Consider the following 10,286-nt stretch of genomic DNA (forward strand, 5'->3'; position numbering starts at 1 on the left):
ATCTGTGCTCGTCCTGTCCCCTTACCACCCTCCCCCATATGTATAATATCTTGGTTTGTACTTTACTGTGCGTGTGTCTTCTCACCCAGCAATAGGTGAAGCCCCACTGATCAATGCTAAATAAAGGTTTTTAAATGTGGACGATGAAACAAAGCACTTTCCTCTTTTCCTGCATCTTAAACGTTACTATTTATGATTTTTAAAAATGATTTGTTATAATTTTATAACATTTTGTGATTTGTTAAGATTTTATAACATTTTATGATTTGTTATGATTTTATAACATTTAAGATTTTTATGTCTTAAATGTTACCAAATGTTACAATTATCATGATTCTTGTGTGATCTCAGTTTATCCGCTTTCACTTGCGATTCAGTGCCCTGGGAGATGAATCTGGTTGAGGTGGCCTGCTGAAGGCGCTGCCCTGGGGAACGCCGATCCAAGTTAGTCTGGCAGACACGTCTGTCCGGCAGACTACGGCACTCTATCTTAACGTGTCGGTTTGAAACGTCTTATTCCGGACACACAGGAGTCCCTCTCTCCCTATTCATCAGGGATACATAGTGAAGATCAGAGGATTTAGAGATGAAAGGAAGCATAGAAAGCTTCTACCCCAACTCCTTTGTTTTACAGAGGAAGAGATCACCGGGAAGCCATTTACCTGTCGTCACTAGGCTGGATGATATTGGAGCCAGGATTTGAACTCAGGTCTCCGGACTTAGGTCTGGCACCCTAGCTGCTCTAATCATATTAATTTCTGTGAATGACTTAGAGGAACTTTCTCATACCTGGAGTCACACACTCTATGTTCAGTAACTCCCAACAGCTCCCTCAATAATAAAGTCACTGCATATTGTACTGTTCCCACTGCTGGTGGAAAAGCCCACATTCTCCATGCTGTCCCTTGGATGGAATTAATCCAGGACTTGATGAAGGGTGTTAACAAGATGGGAGGGCCCGTGAGGAGTGTGTCTGCGGCCCCCTTACCCAGGTTGGTGTTGGGCACCGTCAGTATTCAGAGCCCTGCCCCAAGGGCTGGCTTGGGCATTTTCAGGGTGGCTTGGGGGGTATCTGGGATTCCTGCAGAAGTGATGCTCTGCACCAGGGCCTGGCACTGCCCGAATCTATCCAGACTGCTCAGAAGCCCCTCCCCGTCAGCTCTTTTCTGCCCAGTGCCAGTCCTATCAGGGCAGAAGGTGCTGGCACAGAATTCACTATATTCATTTACGACAAAAGCAGCCTACACCCATCTGAAGGGACTTTAAGATCCGGGTCCTTTAAAAGCCAGAGTCTGTATCTGCTCTCAGGGTTGAGTAGAACATTCAGTTAGGAAAAGCGCTTCTGGTCTTGTTCACATGAAACACTGAGAACCCTCCATTTGAAAGCTGGGATTCTAAGCCTCCAACCTCACAAAGGCATCAGGAGCTGCTTAGGGCTGGAGCACAGGACGTGTGGGAGCTAGGATTCCCATGTCGACAAAGGTCAGGAGGCCTCTGCCATTCTCACGTGTAGGGTGTGCTGTGGATACCACTCAAAGGAGGTACCCTGAAGGGGGGTGGATAAGCATTTATATAGCATCTACTCTGTGCCAGGCACTGTGCCTTTTAAGCACTTTGCAAATATTATCTCATTTGATCCTTACAACAGCCCTGGCAGGTAGGTGCTACTATTATACCCATTTTACAGTTGAGGAAACAGGCAAGCAGAGGTTAAGTGACTTGCTCAGGGTCACAAAGATGGTAAGTGTCTGAGATTGGATTTGAACTCGTGCCTTCCTAACTCCAGGCCCAGTGTACTCTGGTGCCCCCTAGCAGCACCTGAAGTGTTCTACACTGTCCTGGGATCTTAAAAGCTAACTTCTACAAGAAAGGAGGAGTTTCAATTTGGATACCAAGATTTGCTTCTAATTTCCAATTGTCCCCCCTCTCCTCTGTACTTACCTATTCTGACTTTGGAGGAAGCTGGAGACTTCAGATTGAGAATTAACTTAGTGATGCCCTATGACTTGCACCCCTTGGCATCAGGGCTAGGTCTGTACGGAGGGATGGCGGATCCTGTTGGGATCCTCTCCAGTGCCAACATCCCCTCCAAGACACTTTTGTGCCTCACTCATTTTGGATCACAAATGCACATTTTATTCTCCGTTCGACAGCAAGCTCCTGCCCTGCCCTTATGTCTGCATCCTCCCCTGCCTGGCATTTCTTATATGCTTAATGTGCCTCTAGGCATGGGGTGTCACAAGGTTTGGACTTAGGAAGCTTACAGTTCAGTAGGGGCTTTTTGTCAAAAGAAGAAAAGGAAGATACTCCAGCCATTTGTGGGCATGAGAGTTGAGGAGAGTATGAGATAGGCGTGGGCAGGTATGGTGGCACCAGCTTGCAGCGGCCTTGAATGCCCCTGAAAGGAATCTGGACTATGGGAGCCACTGAAGATTTTTTTTAGCAAAAGAGTAACGTGACCAGACCTCTCTATTCTATATCTCTTGTATACAGTAGGCACTTAACAAATGTTTGTTGAATTCCATTTAACTGGATTCCATGACACTCCGTTATCCTATTTTTCCAAATATTTTTGCAACATCTTTTATTTCGTTTCCCACCTGGTTCATCTTCCTTGTGTCAGGTCCCCCAGGATTCAGTCCTTAGCCCACGGCTTCTCTCCGGACACTCCCCTCAGAGTTGATTCATTCTCATGGTTTTCAACAGCCATCGCTATGCTGATGACTACTAAATCCACAGAACCAGCCCTGACTTTTCTAACATGCAAGGGCTGCTCTTAGAGCCACAGCTGCTGCGGGTTCAGAACTGAACATGTCTATCCTTATCCCCAAACTGGTTTCCTCTCCCAGCTCTCCTGTCTCTCATGTTTGTATACAGGCTCTGTCATGTAACTCTGGACAAGCACCTAATCTCCCCCAGCCTCAGTTTCCTCATTTGTAAAATGAGGATAACAGTAGCACTTCCTACTCTGTACGCAATCCTCATAGGGTTGTATTATTATCATCCCTATGATGAGTAAGATATGTCACTTTGGAAAACTTAAAAGGCCCTCCATAAATGCTCATTATTATGATGAGGAAACTGAAGCAAAGACAGGCTAAGTGACTTATCCAGGGTCATGAAGTTAATAAATGTCTGCAGCAGGATTGAAACTTGCTGACTTCAGGCTCTGAACTCTATCTGGTGCCCCACCAAGCTGCCCAGGTCGGGGAGGATGGCAGAGGAGGCGGACCCTGATCTAGGGAGGGTCCCAGTGACTCAGGGGAAGCATGCTTATCAAATCTTCTGCTGGTGGTATCGGACAGCTAGGTGGCACAGTAGATAAAGCTCTGGCCTTGGAGTCAGGAGAACCTGAGTTCAAATCCAGCCTCAGACACTTGATCCTTATTAGCTGTGTGACCCTGGGCAAGTCACTTAACCCCAATTGCCTCACCAAAAAGCGAAAAAAAAAAAAAGTAAAATAAAATCTGACGGCATAGCGCTCAGCTACCAGACCACAGAATCAAGCCCTGAGAAGGTCTGGACATGATGATGGACCGAATCTGAAAGGGTTAGGTAATCTCTCAGTAACATTTCGTAGGGATCAAAGTCAAGGTGAGCAACTCCTTGGCCTCTTCCTTCAATAAACAATTATGAAGTGCCTACTATGTGCCAGGCACCATGCTAAGAGTTAAGGATATAAAAAGAGGCAAAAGACGGTCCCTGCCCTCAAGAAGCTTACAATCTAATATCTCAAACTTAACATGTCCAAAACAACTCATTATTTTGCCCTAAAACATATCCCTGTCCGAACTGTCCCTTTTCTGCCAAAAGCACCTTCATCCTTCTATTTACTCAAGTTCTTAGCATTCTTTCTCAGCCCACATATTCAGTCAGTTGCCAAACCTACCCATTTCTATCTTCACAAAATTTCTTGCCTCTCTTTCCTTCCCTTTACTCACACAGCTGCCATCTTTGTTCAGGTCCTCATCACCTCGTTTATAATATAATATAATAATTGGTCTCCCTGTCTGAGACAGGGCGAATGTCTTCACTCCAATCCATGCTCCACTCATCAGCTGTCAAAGTGATTTTCTTAAAGCACGGGTCAATTCCCTGTTCGATAAACTGGAGCCAAATATAAATTTTTCTGTTAGGCTTTTAAAGTCCTTTATGACCTGGTCCCAACCTGTCTCTCCAGCCTTCTTATATATGACTTCCTTTCTTGCTGTGCCTTGTTCATAGAACTCTATCTCTCATCACCATGCCTTTGCATTGGCTGTGCCCCTCACCCATGCCTGGAATGCTCTTCTTCCTTACCTCTGTATCTTGGAATATTTAGTTTCCTTCAGGGTTCAGCCCAATTACTGCCTTGTGCGCGAGGCCTTCCCTGATTCCCCAGCCTCTACAGCAGTTTGTAGATACTTAGGTACATGTTGTCTCTCCTAGCTGGACTGTAAGTCCCTTGAGGGGAGGAACTATTTCATTTCTATCTTTGTATTCTCAGTGCCAAGCAAAATGCCTGGCACACAGTAGGTACTTTATAAATGCTTGCTGATTAAATGACCATAGATAAGTGACTTAATTCTTTTTGAGTCCGTGTTTCCTCATCTATAAAATGGGGCTAAGAAACACTTGTGGTACTGACCTTATAGGGTCATTGTTAAGGTGCTTAAAGGGGACGATGAATATAGTTTGCATACCTTACAATATTAATGTCATTTATTACTATAATTTAAAGTGACATGATCACAGCAGGACATTAGGAAAATGGCTGAGCTGGCAGAATTCTGACATGAATCTGTATCATGCCACTAGGTGGCACTGCAATGGATTGAGCACCTGCCCAGTAGTCAGGAAGACCTGAGTTCAATTCTAGCCTCAGACACCTACCAGCTGTGTGACCCTGGGTAAGTCATTTAACTTCTGTTTGTCTCGCTTTCCTTATCTGTAAAATGAGGATAATAATAGCACTTACCTGCCAAGGTTATTGTGAGGATCAAATGAAATATTTGTGAAGTAGTCATCATAGTGCCTGGCACATAGTAAGTTCCATATAAATTATTGTTATTGTTATTATTATTGTTGTTATTGTTGTTTCTGACTGCTGAGTCAGCACTATTCTGCCACACGTCTGACAACACAAACGTGTCGGTCCAATGCATGGAAGGCAGTATGATGTAGGAGAAAGAATCAGGGGACCTTCGTTCTTTTTCGACACTTACTGGCTTGTGGGAAGGGAACATGGACATTTCACATCTTCACTCCTCGATGTCCTTATCTGTAAAATGGCTCCAATATGTACCTACCCCAGAACGGTTGTGAGAAGAATGCTTTGTAAACAGTGTTCTAGAAATATGAGTTAAGACTGATGAGCAGAACTTAGCTTCTTATATGGTCTATGGAAAAGAAAGCACAATAATACTGAACTCTTTTGGGGAGAATGTGGCTAGACACTTGGTTTTGGAGTTGGACCCCACAGCCAGCATTTTGCCGGGTGGCCCCAGACCCTTGCCTTATCTGAAAGCAATTCATCCGACATACCTGACTGTCTTCTAACCTGATGTGGGACTTGCCATTAGACTGGAAGCTAGCTCCTTGAGAGCAGGGATTGGGCTTTTTAGGCCTTTATTTGTGTTGCCTGCAGTTATCACAGTGCCTGTTACATTGGAGGTCTTCGATAAATGCTTACTGACTGAGTAACAATCCCAGGCAGGTGGGCCTGACCCACTAAGCAGATTCGGGCCTTGGGTACTGTAGAGACAGGTAGCCTTCAGGGCTTATTTCATAAATGCAGGCCCACAGGAGCGGAGCCAGAAGGGACCTGAGAGACGGCCAGAGGAGGAAACAGTCTGGGAGGGGTGACCTGCCTTGCCCAAAGTCACAGACGGAGCTAGCAGAGCTCGGGTTCAAACCTAGACTTCCCATCTCCAAATGCGGGGTTCTTTCCATCAGACTGCACTGCCTTTCATGTGACAGAGACTTCTGAATCAGCCACGTCCCAAAACGGAGGAAGAATCAAGGGGGGCTAGGGAAACCTGAAACGGAGATCCCCAGACAACAGTGAGGCAAGGGGCTGCCAGCCACACCAACTGGTGACAACCCAGGCTCTGTCCGCATGGTCATTTCCTAACACAAAAGTACCCTCGAGAACAGTCCATATGGATTTGGTTGAACTGAGAAGGAGAAGGATTTCTGGCATGTTGCCTCCATGCTCAATGGGCAGGGTCCCCACCCTGGCAAATCGCCCTACTCTGGGACAGGTCGAGTTTTTACCTTCAGCCACCTCCAAGGGTCCTTGGGATTTGCGCAGTTCCTTGACAGTCTCCAGGAATTCTTTCCCACCAGCTTTTTCCAAAGCTTTACCTACAAAGGAGAAAAGAGAGAAGTCCTTTTGCTCCTTCCTGAAAACACAATGGAAGAAGAAAGGAGAAACAAACCAACGTTTCTTCCAACAACAGCAGAAAACCAGCCTTGGAACTTCGGGTAGGCACACGAGAATCTCAGCCTCTCCCTGCTCATTGTGTGAAGGGTCAGCAAGCTGCAGGGGGCGAGGCAGTCCAACAGTGGGCAGTCACGGGGCTGGCAGAAAACCACATGGATGGCGGTGCTCTTCATGACACACATTTATCCTGTATGTATGCAGTTCTTTACACATCTCTTAGATGATTTTTAGACTTTATATCTCCAGTACTTAGCACAGTGCCTGGTACACTGTAGGCAATTAGTAAATGTTTACTGATTTGATCGACTGGCCAAAGCAGGTGATACTGAATGAATGAGATCTTTGTAGTTGGGCATCCTAGGATTTGGAGCTGGAGGGGTCTTAGAAAGGATCTAATTCAACCCTCACCCTTTACTGGGGAGAGAAATAAGACCCTGAGAGGGGACTTGCCCAAAAGTCATGAGGATACTCAGTAACAGTTTGGAATTGGAGTCCACGCTCTCTCACTCCCAAGCCAAAGTTCATTAATGAGAGTGTTTGAGGGACTTTGGAGCGGATAAGAATTGTTCATTTTAGCAGGCCATTTAGTCTACACTCTACCACCAAACAAAGTTGTCCCAGACAGGTGGGTCCTATTTGGAGGGGCTTAATAATGCCCCTTACTCAGGTGCTTTTTCTTAGTATCAACCTTAAGTTCAGAATTCATGAATTCAATCAGCCTAAAATTACATTTCAGGCTCAATTCCTGTTTGTTTTTAACAGACACAGATAAAAGTTACTAGTTCCGTGACAAGGCAAGTCATTTCCCCTCTAAGCTGTTGTTTCTCACTGGTAATCTGAGGAGGCTGGTTTAGACCAGAGTTTCTTAACTTTAACCTTCTTGGAATCATGTATATCAGAATCAGAATAGAGTGATGGACCTGGAGTCAGGAAGACCTGAGGTCAAATCTAGACTTAAACACTGTTTAAGGTCACTGTGTGACCTTGGTCAAGTCACTTAACCTCTGTTTGCCTCAGTTTCCTCAACTGTAAAAGAGGGATAATAATAACACCTACCTCCCATGGAGTTTATGAGCACTAAATAAGATAATATTTGGAAATCATTTAGCATAGTGACTATAGAAATGCTAGCTATCATTATCATTGTGTTGTTTCTAAATAATTGAAGGAAACGCTAAATTTCAATGAGAAGTTGGTGAAAATAAAGATGTATTTTTTTCCCCATCCAAGTTCATGGACCCCCTGAAATGTATCCAGGGATGGATGATCCCTCAGGGGGCCTGTGGACCCCAGGTTAAGAATCCTTGGACCACATACTTTCTCAAAATCCCTTCTTGCTCTGAAATTTTTAACGCTTCTGTGCTTCATCATCAACCTGTAACAGTCCCTTATGCACTGATGGTTAGAATAGTACCTCCTCTAGGTTGATTTAACCATGTAAATGAACAACATGGCTGAGATTGGCACTTCATATATTATTGTAATTTCTGCCATATTAGGAAAATGGCTTATTTTCCCAACTATTAATTGATTGCCATTTCAAATAAAATCATGATTCCAAAACAGGTTTTGCTTTTTCCAAGTGAGCCCACAAGGGCTCCAGATTTGGAGTCAAGAGATCTGTATTCAGTTCCCAGCTCCAGTGCTTTCTAGCTTACCCCTGGTAAGCCACTTAAACTCTGAGTGTCAGTTTCCTCATCTGTAAGATGGGAATGATAATACCGATACTATTTGTTGTTGTTGTTGTTGAGTCATTTCAGTTGTGAATTACTCTTTGTGGCCCCATTTGGGGTTTTCATGGCAAGGATACTGGAGTGGTTGGCCATTTCCTTCTCCAGCCCACTTTATAGATGAGGAGACTGAGGCAAACAGGGTGAAGTGACTTGCCCAGGGACATATAGCTAGTAAATATCTTAGGCTGGATTTGAACTCAGGACTTCCTGTCTCCAGATCTGGAGCTCTATCCAGTGGGCCACCATAAAATTTCGAAGAAAGCACTTTGAAAATGCTAGCACTTTAAACACGAAAGTTGAAGTAATTGGCCTATAGGTACCCAGCCAGTATGTGTCAGAGATGGGATTTGAACCCAGGTCTTCTGGACTCCAAGGCAACTGCTCCAGCCATGATTAGACACTGGCTCTCACTTTGCACATAGTAATTGCTTAATAAATGCTTGTTGAATGAACAAATGAATGAATGATAATCATGACAATTCTTTCGATGTCCATTTATTTTCATTCTTACTTAACTTTGTGGATTTGATACTTTAAATGAAATTACATGCAGAGAGTAAACATAAAGATAATTGCTGTAAAAATAAAGTTAAATGCTATCTAATGGTTAATAGTGAACATAAAAACTGGAAGTTGTAGATAAAATGTGATGCAATTCTAGACAAAGTATCTGTCACATAATCTCTAGTTATATGGCAAAGGAGGGGTCATTGATGCATACTATAAATGGCTAACCACACCAGCTAGCCTTCTAAGAGGGGGCCTGTTTATTTCAGCAACTGTTACATGATATTAACAGGAACCTTCATTTGTTCTCCACCTGGAGACTGGAGCCTTACCTATATCTTCCTTGAGGTCGATTTCAGCTGTGGTTGGGTGGACGATGCCTTCTACTCTCATGGAGCCAATATGGCTGATGTCACTCTGTGTCAGGGACAGCTGTGGAATGAGAAATGGGCATTCAGCCAGAATGGAAGTGGCTTGGTTTACTTCCTAGCTATTCATTATTTAAACGTCATACTGACAGATTAAATGACTAGGGTTATAGATCAAGCATTGGTTTTGAGTTCTTCAGGTATTTTACTTTTTGATTGGTTACAAGTTTCACCTTGGTACCCAAGAGAGCATGACTAATGCATCTTTCATGCCAAAAAAGGGGAAAGAAGCCCCTGTCCTCCCCTCTTTCCAAGAAAGCTTCTATCTGTTTCCATAGAGAGCACCTTCAGGAGAACATCTATCTGAGCCCCATTTTGAGTTGAGCACCCCATTGGCCAGTCTTCCTGGAAGAGGAGCTATGACTTCTCTCCCCAACTCCAGCTCCTTCCTACCCCTTCTTGATCCAGATACACAGACTCTACTGGGAAAGCCCAACAGAGCCAACGATTGACTTTCCTTTACTGAACTTTAGGGCTCTTGGGTTCTGACCATGTTCCTTTCTAATACTTCATTCTTTGGGCTACACAACTGTAAAGCTCATCTGTGTGTTTAGGAAGAAATCATTTTCTACCCTCATTCCATAAAAGGTTGGAGTCTTGGACTCAGGAGAACCTGAGATTCGAATCCCAGCTCTCACACTTCCTAGTAGTGTGACCATGGGCAAGCCACTTAACCATTCCAATTCTCAGTTTCTTAATTCATTCGACATTTAAAAAGAATTTACTGTCTGTAAGTGGTGATAATAACAATAATTGCTAACATTTATATAGTGCCTAGGCACTTTGTTAAGCACTTTACAATTATTATCTCATCTGGTCTCCACAAAAACCCTGTGGCTCTTATTATCCCCATTTTACAGGTGAGGGAACTGAGGCAGAGATTAAGTGACTTGCCCAGGCTCATATAGTTACTAACTGTCTGAGGCTGGATTTCAACTTAGGTCTTCCTGACTGTAAGCCTAGTGCTTTAGCCACTGTGCTACCTAGCTGCTCCCAATACTACCTGTAGTATCTACCCCAGGATAATTGTGAGGTTCTAAGAAGATAATAAATGTAAAGGACTTTGCAAATCTTGATGCTCTCTCTTCGTGCCAGTGATTATCCTCCTCCTCTTACTACTACTACTACTACTTTACTACTACTATTACTACTACTACTACTACTACTACTACTACTACTACTACTACTACTACT

The 10,286-nt window shown here is 43.9% G+C and overlaps 1 protein-coding gene across 1 annotated transcript in view; it reads right to left on the minus strand.

The window, feature by feature from the left end:
- The window catches only part of LOC114026874 (core histone macro-H2A.2), a 60,290-nt gene that overhangs the window by 2,993 nt on the left and 47,011 nt on the right, over positions 1–10,286 (minus strand). The window contains exons 6-7 of the mRNA XM_027840624.1: positions 8,997–9,096; positions 6,256–6,345 (exon numbers count right to left, since the gene is read on the minus strand). Coding sequence (XP_027696425.1) covers positions 6,256–6,345; positions 8,997–9,096 — 190 coding nt within the window. The remainder of the gene's footprint in view (positions 1–6,255; positions 6,346–8,996; positions 9,097–10,286) is intronic.

Source organism: Vombatus ursinus, unplaced genomic scaffold (assembly GCF_900497805.2).
Source record: "Vombatus ursinus unplaced genomic scaffold, bare-nosed wombat genome assembly UNPS02014847.1, whole genome shotgun sequence".
Lineage (NCBI taxonomy): Eukaryota > Metazoa > Chordata > Mammalia > Diprotodontia > Vombatidae > Vombatus > Vombatus ursinus.